Source organism: Oncorhynchus kisutch, unplaced genomic scaffold (genome assembly GCF_002021735.2).
Source record: "Oncorhynchus kisutch isolate 150728-3 unplaced genomic scaffold, Okis_V2 scaffold786, whole genome shotgun sequence".
Taxonomy (NCBI): Eukaryota; Metazoa; Chordata; class Actinopteri; order Salmoniformes; family Salmonidae; genus Oncorhynchus; species Oncorhynchus kisutch.
Genome location: NW_022262731.1, coordinates 1 through 14260, shown reverse-complemented (window position 1 = coordinate 14260; position 14260 = coordinate 1). Strand labels below are relative to the sequence as shown.

Genomic DNA, 14260 nt, shown 5'->3' with positions numbered 1-14260 from the left:
ATGGGGTATTGTGATGTCATTATGGGGTATTGTGATGTCATTATGGGGTATTGTGATGTCATTATGGGGTATTGTGATGTCATTATGGGGTATTGTGATGTCATTATGGGGTGTTGTGATGTCATTATGGGGTGTTGTGATGTCATTATGGGGTATTGTGATGTCATTGTGGGGTATTGTGATGTCATTATGGGGTGTTGTGATGTCATTATGGGGTGTTGTGATGTCATTATGGGGTATTGTGATGTCATTATGGGGTATTGTGATGTCATTATGGGGTATTGTGATGTCATATATGGGGTATTGTGATGTCATTATGGGGTATTGTGATGTCATTATGGGGTATTGTGATGTCATTATGGGGTGTTGTGATGTCATTATGGGGTGTTGTGATGTCATTATGGGGTGTTGTGATGTCATTGTGGGTATTGTGATGTCATTGTGGGGTGTTGTGATGTCATTATGGGTGTTGTGATGTCATTATGGGGTATTGTGATGTCATTATGGGGTATTGTGATGTCATTATGGGGTATTGTGATGTCATTATGGGGTATTGTGATGTCATTATGGGGGTATTGTGATGTCATTATGGGGTATTGTGATGTCATTATGGGGTATTGTGATGTCATTATGGCGTATTGTGATGTCATTATGGGGTATTGTGATGTCATTATGGGGTATTGTGATGTCATTATGGGGTGTTGTGATGTCATTATGGGGTGTTGTGATGTCATTATGGGGGTATTGTGATGTCATTATGGGGTATTGTGATGTCATTATGGGGTATTGTGATGTCATTATGGGGTATTGTGATGTCATTATGGGTATTGTGATGTCATTATGGGGTATTGTGATGTCATTATGGGCGTATTGTGATGTCATTATGGGGGTATTGTGATGTCATTATGGGGTATTGTGATGTCATTATGGGGTATTGTGATGTCCATTATGGGTGTTGTGATGTCATTATGGGGGTATTGTGGATGTCATTATGGGGTATTGTGATGTCATTATGGGGTGTTGTGATGTCATTATGGGGGTATTGTGATGTCATTATGGGGGTGTTGTTATGTCATTATGGGGTATTGTGATGTCATTATGGGGTGTTGTGATGTCATTAATGGGGTTGTGATGTCATTATGGGGGTGTTGTGATGTCATTATGGGGTGTTGTGATGTCATTATGGGGTATTTGTGATGTCATTATGGGGTTAGTTGTGATGTCATTATGGGGTATTGTGATGTCATTATGGGGTGTTGTGATGTCATTATGGGGGTTGTGTGATGTCATTATGGGGTTGGTGATGTCATTATGGGGTATTGTGATGTCATTATGGTGGTGTTGTGATGTCAGTATGGGGTATTGTGATGTTCATTATGGGTATTGTGATGTCATTATGGGGTATTGTGATGTCATTATGGGGTATTGTGATGTCATTATGGGGTGTTGTGATGTCATTATGGGGTATTGTGATGTCATTATGGGTGTTTGTGATGTCATTATGGGGTGTTGTGATGTCATTATGGGGTATTGTGATGTCATTATGGGTTGTTGTGATGTCATTATGGGTATTGTGATGTCATCTTATGGGGTGTTGTGATGTCATTATGGGGTATTGTGATGTCATTATGGGGTGTTGTGATGTCATTAGGGGTAGTGTGATGTCATTATGGGGTATTGTGATGTCATTATGGGGTATTGTGATGTCATTATGGGGTATTGTGTGAAGGTTTGATGTCATTATGGGGTATTGTGATGTCATTATGGGGTATTGTGATGTCATTATGGGGTATTGTGATGTCATTATGGGGTATTGTGATGTCATTATGGGGTATTGTGATGTCATTATGGGGTATTGTGATGTCATTATGGGGTATTGTGATGTCATTATGGGGTATTGTGATGTCATTATGGGGTATTGTGATGTCATTATGGGGTATTGTGATGTCATTATGGGGTATTGTGTGTAGATTGATGAAGGGGAAAAAAACAATTGAATCCATTTCAGAATAAGGCTGTAACATAACAAAATGTGAAAAAAGTCAAGGGGTCTAAATACTTCCTGGATGCGCTGTAAAAGTTACTGAGCTGTGTTACGGGGAGTAAGGAGGGACTGGAACAGCAGAATACCTGTAGTCTTGAGGTTCATCTCCTCTGCTCCACAGGGCTCAACTCTGGGCAGACTGGAGTCTTTAGGCAGGGTAGAGTCATGCATCTTGAGGTACTGTTCTCTGGCCAGGCTGAGCAAGATCTTCAGGTCATTGACTGGTATTGAAGCTGGCTTCTCTGCCTCTTCTCTACGTCCTAGTCAATATGGAATAACGAGAGTAGTCAGTAAGTAGCCTTGTCCGAGCCAGGCTGGCCCATAAGGGCTGGAGACTCAGGTTTCTGTAGCGTGAGGCTGCTTGATGTTATTGGATGTTTAATACTGGAGGAACCACCTACCTGTCTGGCTGCGATACAGACTGACATTAATACTGGAGGAACCACCTACCTGTCTGGCTACGATACAGACTGACTTTAATACTGGAGGAACCCCCTACCTGTCTGGCTACGATACAGACTGACTTTAATACTGGAGGAACCACATACCTGTCTGGCTGCTACACAGACTGACTTCAATACTGGAGGAACCCCCTACCTGTCTGGCTGCTACACAGACTGACTTCAATACTGGAGGAACCACCTACCTGTCTGGCTGCTTCACAGACTGACTTCAATACTGGAGGAACCACCTACCTGTCTGGCTGCTTCACAGACTGACTTCAATACTGGAGGAACCACCTACCGGTCTGGCTGCTACACAGACTGACTTCAATACTGGAGGAACCACCTACCGGTCTGGCTGCTACACAGACTGACTTCAATACTGGAGGAACCACCTACCGGTCTGGCTGCTACACAGACTGACTTCAATACTGGAGGAACCACCTACCGGTCTGGCTGCTACACAGACTGACTTCAATACTGGAGGAACCACCTACCTGTCTGGCTGCTTCACAGACTGACTTCAATACTGGAGGAACCACCTACCGGTCTGGCTGCTACACAGACTGACTTCAATACTGGAGGAACCACCTACCGGTCTGGCTGCTACACAGACTGACTTCAATACTGGAGGAACCACCTACCGGTCTGGCTGCTACACAGACTGACTTCAATACTGGAGGAACCACATACCTGTCTGGCTGCTACACAGACTGACTTCAATACTGGAGGAACCACCTACCTGTCTGGCTGCTACACAGACTGACTTCAATACTGGAGGAACCACCTACCTGTCTGGCTGCTACACAGACTGACTTCAATACTGGAGGAACCACCTACCTGTCTGGCTGCTTCACAGACTGACTTCAATACTGGAGGAACCACCTACCTGTCTGGCTGCTACACAGACTGACTTCAATACTGGAGGAACCACCTACCGGTCTGGCTGCTTCACAGACTGACTTCAATACTGGAGGAACCACCTACCTGTCTGGCTGCTACACAGACTGACTTCAATACTGGAGGAACCACCTACCGGTCTGGCTGCTACACAGACTGACTTCAATACTGGAGGAACCACCTACCGGTCTGGCTGCTACACAGACTGACTTCAATACTGGAGGAACCACCTACCGGTCTGGCTGCTACACAGACTGACTTCAATACTGGAGGAACCACCTACCGGTCTGGCTGCTACACAGACTGACTTCAATACTGGAGGAACCACCTACCGGTCTGGCTGCTACACAGACTGACTTCAATACTGGAGGAACCCCCTACCTGTCTGGCTGCTACACAGACTGACTTCAATACTGGAGGAACCACCTACCGGTCTGGCTGCTACACAGACTGACTTCAATACTGGAGGAACCACCTACCGGTCTGGCTGCTTCACAGACTGACTTCAATACTGGAGGAACCACCTACCTGTCTGGCTGCTTCACAGACTGATTTCAATACTGGAGGAACCACCTACCGGTCTGGCTGCTTCACAGACTGACTTCAATACTGGAGGAACCACCTACCTGTCTGGCTGCTACACAGACTGACTTCAATACTGGAGGAACCACCTACCGGTCTGGCTGCTACACAGACTGACTTCAATACTGGAGGAACCCCCTACCGGTCTGGCTGCTACACAGACTGACTTCAATACTGGAGGAACCACCTACCGGTCTGGCTGCTACACAGACTGACTTCAATACTGGAGGAACCACCTACCGGTCTGGCTGCTACACAGACTGACTTCAATACTGGAGGAACCCCCTACCGGTCTGGCTGCTACACAGACTGACTTCAATACTGGAGGAACCACATACCTGTCTGGCTGCTACACAGACTGACTTCAATACTGGAGGAACCACCTACCGGTCTGGCTGCTACACAGACTGACTTCAATACTGGAGGAACCCCCTACCGGTCTGGCTGCTACACAGACTGACTTCAATACTGGAGGAACCACCTACCGGTCTGGCTGCTACACAGACTGACTTGCTTTATTAAACTATGCTAGATATGTTTGTTTTGTTGTCAAATAGAATGTTTTGAATAAAATATCTGGTTAAATAAACTGCAATAAAACAGACTAGGCTCTATTTGGTGGCAATAAAGCTCACTGCAAATGGAAAGACCGTGTCGAGTACAGACATTTTAATATATATTCTGCGTCAGACATGATTCCGCTTGAAAAATCTTTTTATTTTTATCTCAACGGGACTTACCTGGCTAAATAAAGGATGAATAAAATATGATGTTGTACTTACTCAGGCACTCCTTTAGGACCAGAGTCTGCACCTCGGCCAACTTCCTCTCCCTCTGTAGCAGTTGGTCTCCATGGAGACAGGGCAGGGAGCGCAGCCAGTCTGTAGTGGTGGAACCTGGGAGAAGAGACCAAGTGGACTGCTTTATCAATCAATTGGCTGAACCCTTCTCAATAACATCAGAGAAAAGAGAAACCCGCACACTGCTCTCGCTAGTATTACTTATTTTTATTAAAGGCCCACTGCAGTCAAAATTCAGTTTTTCCTGTGTTTTGTATGATATTGTACAACAGCTGATGAAAGTAACACTGTAAAAAAGTGTGACAATGTGATCTGTGATATTTCCTGATAGAAGCTGGTTGAAAATACAATCTACACAGGACCTTCTAAATCAGCAGGTTTTGCATGGGTAGAGTTTAATAATGTTGAATAAAATAAGTGACATTAGTAAGAGCAGTGTTCAGATTTCTCTTTCCCCCCCTGAAGTAATCACATTATTCACACCTGAAACAACATAACTCAGACGTGGGAGTTCTTTTTAGGATGTTCAATAACCTGGTAGCGTGGCTTATGAGTTCAAATGAAGTTCATATGAATGGGACAACACAAACTCTATCAAAGGAGACAGGGGAGTTTAATACAAGCACACTGCATTAAGGGGACAGGGGAGTTTAATACAAGCACACTGCATTAAGGAGACAGGGGAGTTTAATACAAGCACACTGCATTAAGGAGACAGGGGAGTTTAATACAAGCACACTGCATTAAGGAGACAGGGGAGTTTAATACAAGCACACTGCATTAAGGAGACAGGGGAGTTTAATACAAGCACACTGCATTAAGGAGACAGGGGACTTTAATACAAGCACACTGCATTAAGGAGACAGGGGAGTTTAATACAAGCACACTGCATTAAGGAGACAGGGGAGTTTAATACAAGCACACTGCATTAAGGAGACAGGGGAGTTTAATACAAGCACACTGCATTAAGGAGACAGGGGAGTTTAATACAAGCACACTGCATTAAGGAGACAGGGGAGTTTAATACAAGCACACTGCATTAAGGAGACAGGTGAGTCTAATACAAGCACACTGCATTAAGGAGACAGGGGAGTCTAATACAAGCACACTGCATTAAGGAGACAGGGGAGTTTAATACAAGCACACTGCATTAAGGAGACAGGGGAGTCTAATACAAGCACACTGCATTAAGGAGACTTTGTGAATGCACCGTATGTGAGCCATATTGGCTCTTCATTAAGTAGGTTAGCTGTGGTCTAACCCCTCAGTGACTGATTTCCTCTTCATAGTGGTTCATCTCACAGACCAAAGAGCATTTTTTATTTATTTATTTCACCTTTATTTAACCAGGTAGGCAAGTTGAGAACAAGTTCTCATTTACAACTGAGACCTGGCCAAGATAAAGCAAAGCAGTTCGACACAAACAACAACACAGAGTTACACATGGAGTAAAACAAACATACAGTCAATAATACAGTAGAAAAATAAGTCTATATACAGTGTGAGCAAGTGAGGTGAGATAAGGGAGGTAAAGGCAAAAAAAAGGCCATGGTGGCGAAGTAAATACAATATAGCAAGTAAAACACTGGAATGGTAGATTTGTAGTGAAAGAATGTGCAAAGTAGAAATAAAAATAATGGGGTGCAAAGGAGCAAAATAAATAAATAAATAAATACAGTAGGGGAAGAGGTAGTTGTTTGGGCTAAATTATAGATGGGCTATGTCCAGGTGCAGTAATCTGTGAGCTGCTCTGACAGCTGGTGCTTAAAGCTAGTGAGGGAGATAAGTGTTTCCAGTTTGATTAATCAATGAAGATTGAAAAAAGATGTTTAAACCACAACAATCAATCAGTTTGGCCTTCTGGGTTGACTCACCCTTTCTCAATAAATTGACACGACTCATGAATTTAAATTCGGTCTACATTAATTAACATTACTTTAACTCTATAAAACTTTAATCCTATTCGTATTCATATTTTTTAAACTGCATTGTTGGTTAAGGGGCTTGTAAGTAAGCATTTCACTGTAAGGTCGACACCTGTTGTATTCGGTGAATGTGACTAATAACATTTGATTTGATTCTGAAGTTCCAAGCAAACACAGCACTATTGACAGGGTGACTACTTTACACTTTACACTTTACACTTTACACTTTACACAGGGTGACTACTTTACACTTTACACAGGGTGACTACTTTACACTTTACACAGGGTGACTACTTTACACTTTACACTTTACACAGGGTAACTACTTTACACTTTACACTTTTACACAGGGTAACTACTTTACACTTTACACAGGGTAACAACTTTACAATTTACACTTTACACAGGGTAACTACTTTACACTTTACACAGGGTAACTACTTTACACTTTACACAGGGTAACTACTTTACACTGCAGTGACTGAGGCTCGACTTAGGCCCAAATGGACTGACAGGGGTAACTACTTTACACTGCAGTGACTGAGGCTCGACTTAGGCCCAAATGGACTGATAGGGTAACTACTTTACACTGCAGTGACTGAGGCTCGACTTAGGCCCAAATGGACTGATAGGGTAACTACTTTACACTGCAGTGACTGAGGCTCGACTTAGGCCCAAATGGACCGACAGGGTAACTACTTTACACTGCAGTGACTGAGGCTCGACTTAGGCCCAAATGGACTGACAGGGTAACTACTTTACACTGCAGTGACTGAGGCTCGACTTAGGCCCAAATGGACTGACAGGGTAACTACTTTACACTGCAGTGACTGAGGCTCGACTTAGGCCCAAATGGACTGAGAGGGTAACTACTTTACACTGCAGTGACTGAGGCTCGACTTAGGCCCAAATGGACTGATAGGGTAACTACTTTACACTGCAGTGACTGAGGCTCGACTTAGGCCCAAATGGACTGACATGGTAACTACTTTACACTGCAGTGACTGAGGCTCGACTTAGGCCCAAATGGACTGACAGGGTAACTACTTTACACTGCAGTGACTGAGGCTCGACTTAGGCCCAAATGGACCGACAGGGTATCTACTTTACACTGCAGTGACTGAGGTTTGACTTAGGCCCAAATGGACTGACAGGGTTTCTACTATGCACTACAGTGACTTTGAGGTTTGACTTAGGCCCAAATTGATTTTTTAATCTCCGCTAGCCTATTCTTCACGGCTAATTACACCTTTAATACACAACCTCCAAATAATGCAACTGCTTCTAATTAATTATTAAAGCATTTTGGTCGTAATTAGTCTCTTCCATTTAGGCCCGTTAGGAGACTCTTTCTGCCTTGAATCTGTTTCATCAAAGTTCTCAGAGGGTCGTATAAGAATGACAGAGAAAGCAAAACAGAGAGCGAGAGAGCGAGAGAGAGAGAGAGCGAGAGAGAGTGAGAGAGAGTGAGAGAGAGAGAGAGAGAGAGAGAGACAGACAGAGAGAAGAGAGAGAGAGAGAGAAGACAGACAGAGAGAAGAGAGAGAGAAGAGAGAGACAGAGAGAGAGAGAGAGAGAGAAGAGAGAGAAGAGAGAAGAGAGAGAGAGAAGAGAGAGGGGGGGGGGGAGAGGGAGAGCGAGAGCGAGAGGGAGAGAGAGAGGGAGAGAAGAGAGAGGGGGGAGAGAGGGAGAGAGAGAGAGAGAGGAGGAGGGGGAGAGAGGGAGAGAGAGGGAGAGAGAGAGAGGAGGAGGGAGAGAGAGGAGGAGGTAGAGAGAGGAGGAGGGAGAGAGAGGGAGAGAGAGAGAGGAGGAGGGGAGAGAGAGGAGGAGGGAGAGAGAGGAGGAGGTGGAGAGAGAGAGAGGGAGAGAGAGAGAGGAGGAGGTAGAGAGAGGAGGAGGGAGAGAGAGAGAGAGAGAGAGAGAGAGAGAGAGAGGAGGAGGTGGAGAGAGAGGAGGAGGTGGAGAGAGAGAGAGCGAGAGAGGAGGAGGTAGAGAGAGGAGGAGGGAGAGAGAGAGAGAGAGAGAGAGAGGAGGAGGTGGAGAGAGAGGAGGAGGTGGAGAGAAGAGAGGGAGAGGGAGAGAGAGAGAGGAGGAGGGAGAGAGGGAGAGAGAGAGAGAGAGGGAGAGAGAGAGGGAGAGAGAGAGAGAGAGGGGAGAGGAGGAGGGAGAGAGAGGAGGAGGGAGAGAGAGGAGGAGGTAGAGAGAGAGAGAGAGAGCAAAACAGAAAAAAAATGGAGAACAGAACGGCAGGGCCTTTTAGGAACTATTGCTTGTTCCTCCATTTTGTTCTCTTCAGAAGAAACATGGTTCTTGAGTCAAGGTTTTTCTTTAAGGTTTCTATATAACAAACTCCTACAGAGAGCGAAGGGAACAGGAAGACCTTTCAGGCACTATTGCTTCGTCCACCATTTTGTTATGTTCTCTTTGAGAATGAAAATGCCACATGAGAGTCGATGTATAAAAGAACCATTCTTACGCTTTAATCTTTGGAAGGTACTCAGAGTGAGGGTCATTAAAGTCAGAAAGAGAGGGAACAATTCTTCACCGTGTTATGTTCTCTTCAGAAAATAAATTGCTACAGTGAAAGTTTGGGTGTAAAAGAGAAAACCAAACTCTTTGTAAGTCTCTCCTGGATAAGAGCCCTCTGTTAACCCTGCATGACATATATTTTTTATAAAAGTACACACATCTTTCTTCTTTTGGGGCATTTCATAACGGAACAAAATGTGCTCGCTCCTGGTTGAACGTGGAAGCCTGCAATGCTTTATACTGTACAGCGTACAAACAGGCTGATTAACAGCCATGCTCCCCCGTCCAACATCACAGGGCTTAATACACAGGCAGGGGGAGGGAGAGAGGGAAGAGAGGGAAAGAGAGAAGAGAGGAAAGAGAGAGAGTAAAGAGAGGAAGGAAGGAAGAGAAAGAGGCAAAGATAGAGGGAATGAAGGGGGGCAAAGAAGAGAAAGAGGAAAAGAGACAGAGGAAGAGAGGAAAGTGAGAGAAGAGGAAAGAGAGAGAGAGGAAGGAAGAGAAAGAGGAAAGAGAGAGGAAAGAGAGAGAGAGGAAAGAGGGAGAGCGGAAAGAGTAAAGATAGAGGGAAGAGAGGGGGAATGAAGAGAAAGAGGAAAGAGACAGAGGGAAGAGAGGAAGAGAGAGAGGAAGAGAGAGAGAGGAAGGAAGAGAAAGAGGAAAGAGAGAGAAGAGAGAGAGGAAGAGACAGAGGGAAGAGAGGAAAGCGAGAGAGAGAGGAAAGAGAGAGAGAGAGGAAAGAGAGAGGAAAGATAGAGGAAAGAAATAGAGAGGAAAGAGTAAAGATAGAGGGAAGAGAGGGGGAATGAAGAGAAAGGGGAAAGAGAGAGGAAAGAGAGAGAGAGGAAAGAGAGAGAGGAAGGAAGGAGAGAGGAAAGAAGAGAGAGAGGAACGAGAGAGGAGAGAGAGGAAATAGAGAGAGGAAGGGAGAGAAAAGACAGAGAGAAAAGAGAGAGAGGAAAGAGAGAGCGGAAAGAGAGAGAGGAGAGAGAGAGGAAAGAGAGAGAGGAAAGGGAGAGAGGAAAAAGAGGAAAGAGAGAGGAAAGGGAGAGAGAAAGGAGAGATGAAAGAGAGAGACGAAAGAGGGAGAGGAAAGAGAGAGACGAAAGAGGGAGAGGAAAGACGAGAGACGAAAGAGAGAGGAAGAGAGAGACTACACTGCTGTGTTTCTTCTCTCTTCGTCCTCTGTTTCACTCAGAGGTATGTCTGTCTCTCTTTCTACAGGGCTTTATTATCTGAAAGAAGTGAATATCCAGAGGAAAGAGTCAGAAGAGTAAGGGCAAGGGTTCCCCAACTGGTGGCTCGTGGGTGGTTTTATTTGGCAACCCTTATTTCATTTTTAAAAATGTTTGGAGATAAGACTGTAAAAACACCAGCAAATCAGCTCCAAGTTATTTTAATTTAGGAAATCTTGTTCCCAAGTATTGGCACGCATAATAGAGAGGTATGTGATCTTAATGCAAATGTAAGCAGGCTTGAAATGATTATGTTTTAGTCAAATATTATATCTGTTTGGGATTCTTGCAGTCAATTTGCAGTCTACAAATCATTTGTAATTACGTTCGCAACCCCCCCCCCCCCACTCTTCTTGTCCTTTTCAAACTTCCATGGCGACTGAAGACGCACCGCCTTAGACCCAAGGAACAGGAAATGACCTCAAAGAGACGGAGGCCTCTGAGCCAGTCTTTAAAGAACTGCTGGATACCATGCTGACAGTAGAACCATTCATACTGTCCGTGATATTGACAGGTAAGTCACCAGTCATAATGTAAACAACACTTCATATCAGAGTAGATCTTTGTTTGGTCCCATGTTCTTCTTATTTTAAGTTCTTACCTGAAGACGACACAGAATTCTCTTCAGAAGCCCATTGATGGTTGCCATGGCGCGGCTCAGTGATCTGATTGGCTGAGTGTATCATTGCGGGCCTTGCAGCCTCCGCCTCTGACCCCTGGACCAACAGGAAGTAGTGTCCGCTCTCACCCTTCACCTCCACATATGGAACTATGGCAACCAAATAGGTCAAAATGAGTTGAAAATAAAGAACACACATCCAGGTTATATGTAGGGAAAAAAGCCATAGGAATGCCTAGGGACGTTTATATAGTATAAAAGACTGCCTTGGTTTCTCCTTGTTGCCTTGATTCTGGTTGTTTAAATATGTATAGTTCCTATACAGTTAGTTCTGTGACAGTCGATCCAGGACCAACACGGAGCCAATCCCTTTTCTCACACATGGTCTGTAGCTGACGATCCACATACAGTAACCTACCAGGCACGGTCTTGGGTCTCTTAGCCATGAAGTCCTTCCACTTCTGGGAGCTGAGCTGAGAGGCAGGGGGTAGAGCCATGGAGCTGGACCGTACAGGATAGAGAGAACAGTGGCCCCTACCTGGAGTATAAACCAAATGTGTAAACCAAACACAACCTCAAATCATTATTTGACATATCTCGAGCTTGGAACCAGAAGGTTCTATGTGCAGAAGATGATTCTGAGAGAATTTGTTTTAAAGTTCTGAATCCTAATTGGTTTGAATGGTGTCAACTATTTTTCAATTGTATTATTTGAATGCAACAACATGCATTGGGGTATTTATAGTACCATTTAGGTAGTGAACAAGGCTATGCATTGGGGTATTTATAGTACCATATAGGTAGCGAACAAGGCATGTATTGGGGTATTTATAGTACCATATAGGTAGTGAACAAGGCTATGCATTGGGGTATTTATAGTACCATATAGGTAGCGAACAAGGCAATGTATTGGGGTATTTATAGTACCATATAGGTAGTGAACAAGGCTATGTATTGGGTATTTATAGTACCATATAGGTAGTGAACAAGGGCATGTATTGGGCTATTTTATAGTAGCCATATAGGTAGTGAACAAGGCATGTATTGGGGTAATTTATAGTACCATATAGGTAGTGAACAAGGCTATGTATTGGGGTATTTATAGTACCATATAGGTAGTGAACAAGGCTATGTATTGGGGGTATTTATAGTACCATATAGGTAGTGAACAAGGCATGAATTGGGGTATTTATAGTACCATATAGGTAGTGAACAAGGCATGTATTGGGTATTTATAGTACCATATAGGTAGTGAACAAGGCATGTATTGGGGTATTTATAGTACCATATAGTAGTGAACAAGGCTATGTCAATAACTACATTTCCACACAAATGCAGATTGAACCTTATAGCCCAAAGTTCTCCATTTGCATTCGCCCCATGAATATACTACTACTGCTGCTGCTACTACTACTACTACTACTACTACTACTACTACTGCTGCTGACTACTACTGCTACTACTACTTCTACTGCTGCTACTACTGTTACTACTGCTACTACTGTTACTACTGCTGCTACTGCTACTACTACTGATACTACTACTACTACTACTACTGCTGCTACTACTACTACTACTACTACTGCTACTACTATTACTGCTACTACTAGTACTACTGCTACTACTACTACTAGTACTACTACTGTTATACTACTACTACTGCTGCTACTGCTACTACTACTGATACTACTACTACACTAGTACTACTACTGTTCTTACTACTACTACTACTGTTACTACTACTACTGCTGCTACTACTGATACTACTACTACTACTAGTACTACTACTGTTATTACTACTACTACTACTACTGTTACTACTACTGCTACTACTACTGTTACTACTACTACTACTGTTACTACTACTGTTATTACTACTACTACTGTTACTACTACTACTACTGTTATACTACTACTACTACTACTACTACTGTTATTACTACTACTACTGTTATTACTACTACTACTGTTACTACTACTGCTACTGTTACAACTACTACTGTTACAACTACTACTGCTACTACTACTACTACTACTGTTACTACTGCTACTACTACTGATACTACTGCCTGATAGTCACAGTATATTGAGTCACAAACTGGAGTAGTACTGACTGATTGATGTACCTTTCCAGACAGTGATCTGAACTGATCAAGGAGCCGTTTATCTCTCAGTGATTTGGAGGATAGTTCTCTGTCGTGATTGGTCAAGGGATGTAGAACACTGGGGAGATGTATCTAGCTGTTTCTTATTGGCTTTCATAAACTCGAGCCCTGAATGCTCATTGGCTGACAGCCGTGGTATATCACAGGTATGACAAAACATGTATTTTAACTGCTTTAATTATGTTGGTAACCAGTTTATAATAGCAATAAAGCACCTCGGAGGTTTGTGGTATATTGCCAATATACGGCAGGTAGCCTAGTGGTTAGAGCGTTGGCCTAGTAACCGAAAGGTTGCTAGATCGAATCCCTGAGATGACAAGTTAAAAAATCTGTCGTTCTGCCCTGAACAAGGCAGTTAACCACTGTTCCTAGGCCGTCATTTTAAATAAGAATGTGTTTCTTAACTGACTTGCCTAGTTAGAGGTTAAATAAAGAAATATACACAGCTAAGGGCTGTAACCAGGCACTCTGCGTTGCGTCATGCCTAGTTATAGGTTAAATAAAGGTTAAATAAATAAATATACACGGCTAAGGCTGTAACCAGGCACTCTGCGTTGCGTCATGCCTAGTTAGAGGTAAATAAATAAATATACCACGGCTAAGGGCTGTACCAGGCACTCTGCGTTGCGTCATGCATAGTTAGAGGTTAAATAATAAATATACCACGGCTAAGGGCTGTAACCAGGCACTCTGCGTTGCGTCATGCATAGTTAGAGGTTAAATAAATAAATATACCACGGCTAAGGGCTGTAACCAGGAACTCTGCGTTGCGTCATGCTAGTTAGAGGTTAAATAAATAAATATACCACGGCTAAGGGCTGTACCCCAGGCACTCTGCGTTGCGTCATGCTAGTTAGAGGTTAAATAATAAATATACCACGGCTAAGGGCTGTAACCAGGCACTCTGCGTTGCGTCATGCTAGTTAGAGGTTAAATAAATAAATATACCACGGCTAAGGGCTGAACCAGGCACTCTGCATTGCGTCATGCAAGAAAAGCCTTTAGCCGTGATATATTG

At 43.6% G+C, this 14260-nt stretch overlaps 1 protein-coding gene across 1 annotated transcript in view; it reads right to left on the bottom strand.

Annotated features, from left to right (window-relative positions):
• LOC116362113 (mdm2-binding protein) overlaps positions 1–11144 on the bottom strand; it is a 29956-nt gene extending 18812 nt beyond the window's left edge. Inside the window, exons 1-3 of the mRNA XM_031816390.1 lie at positions 11060–11144; positions 4752–4865; positions 2131–2304 (exon numbers count right to left, since the gene is read on the bottom strand). Of these exons, the coding sequence (XP_031672250.1) occupies positions 2131–2304; positions 4752–4865; positions 11060–11144 (373 nt within the window). The remainder of the gene's footprint in view (positions 1–2130; positions 2305–4751; positions 4866–11059) is intronic.
• Between the last annotated feature and the right edge of the window lie 3116 nt (positions 11145–14260).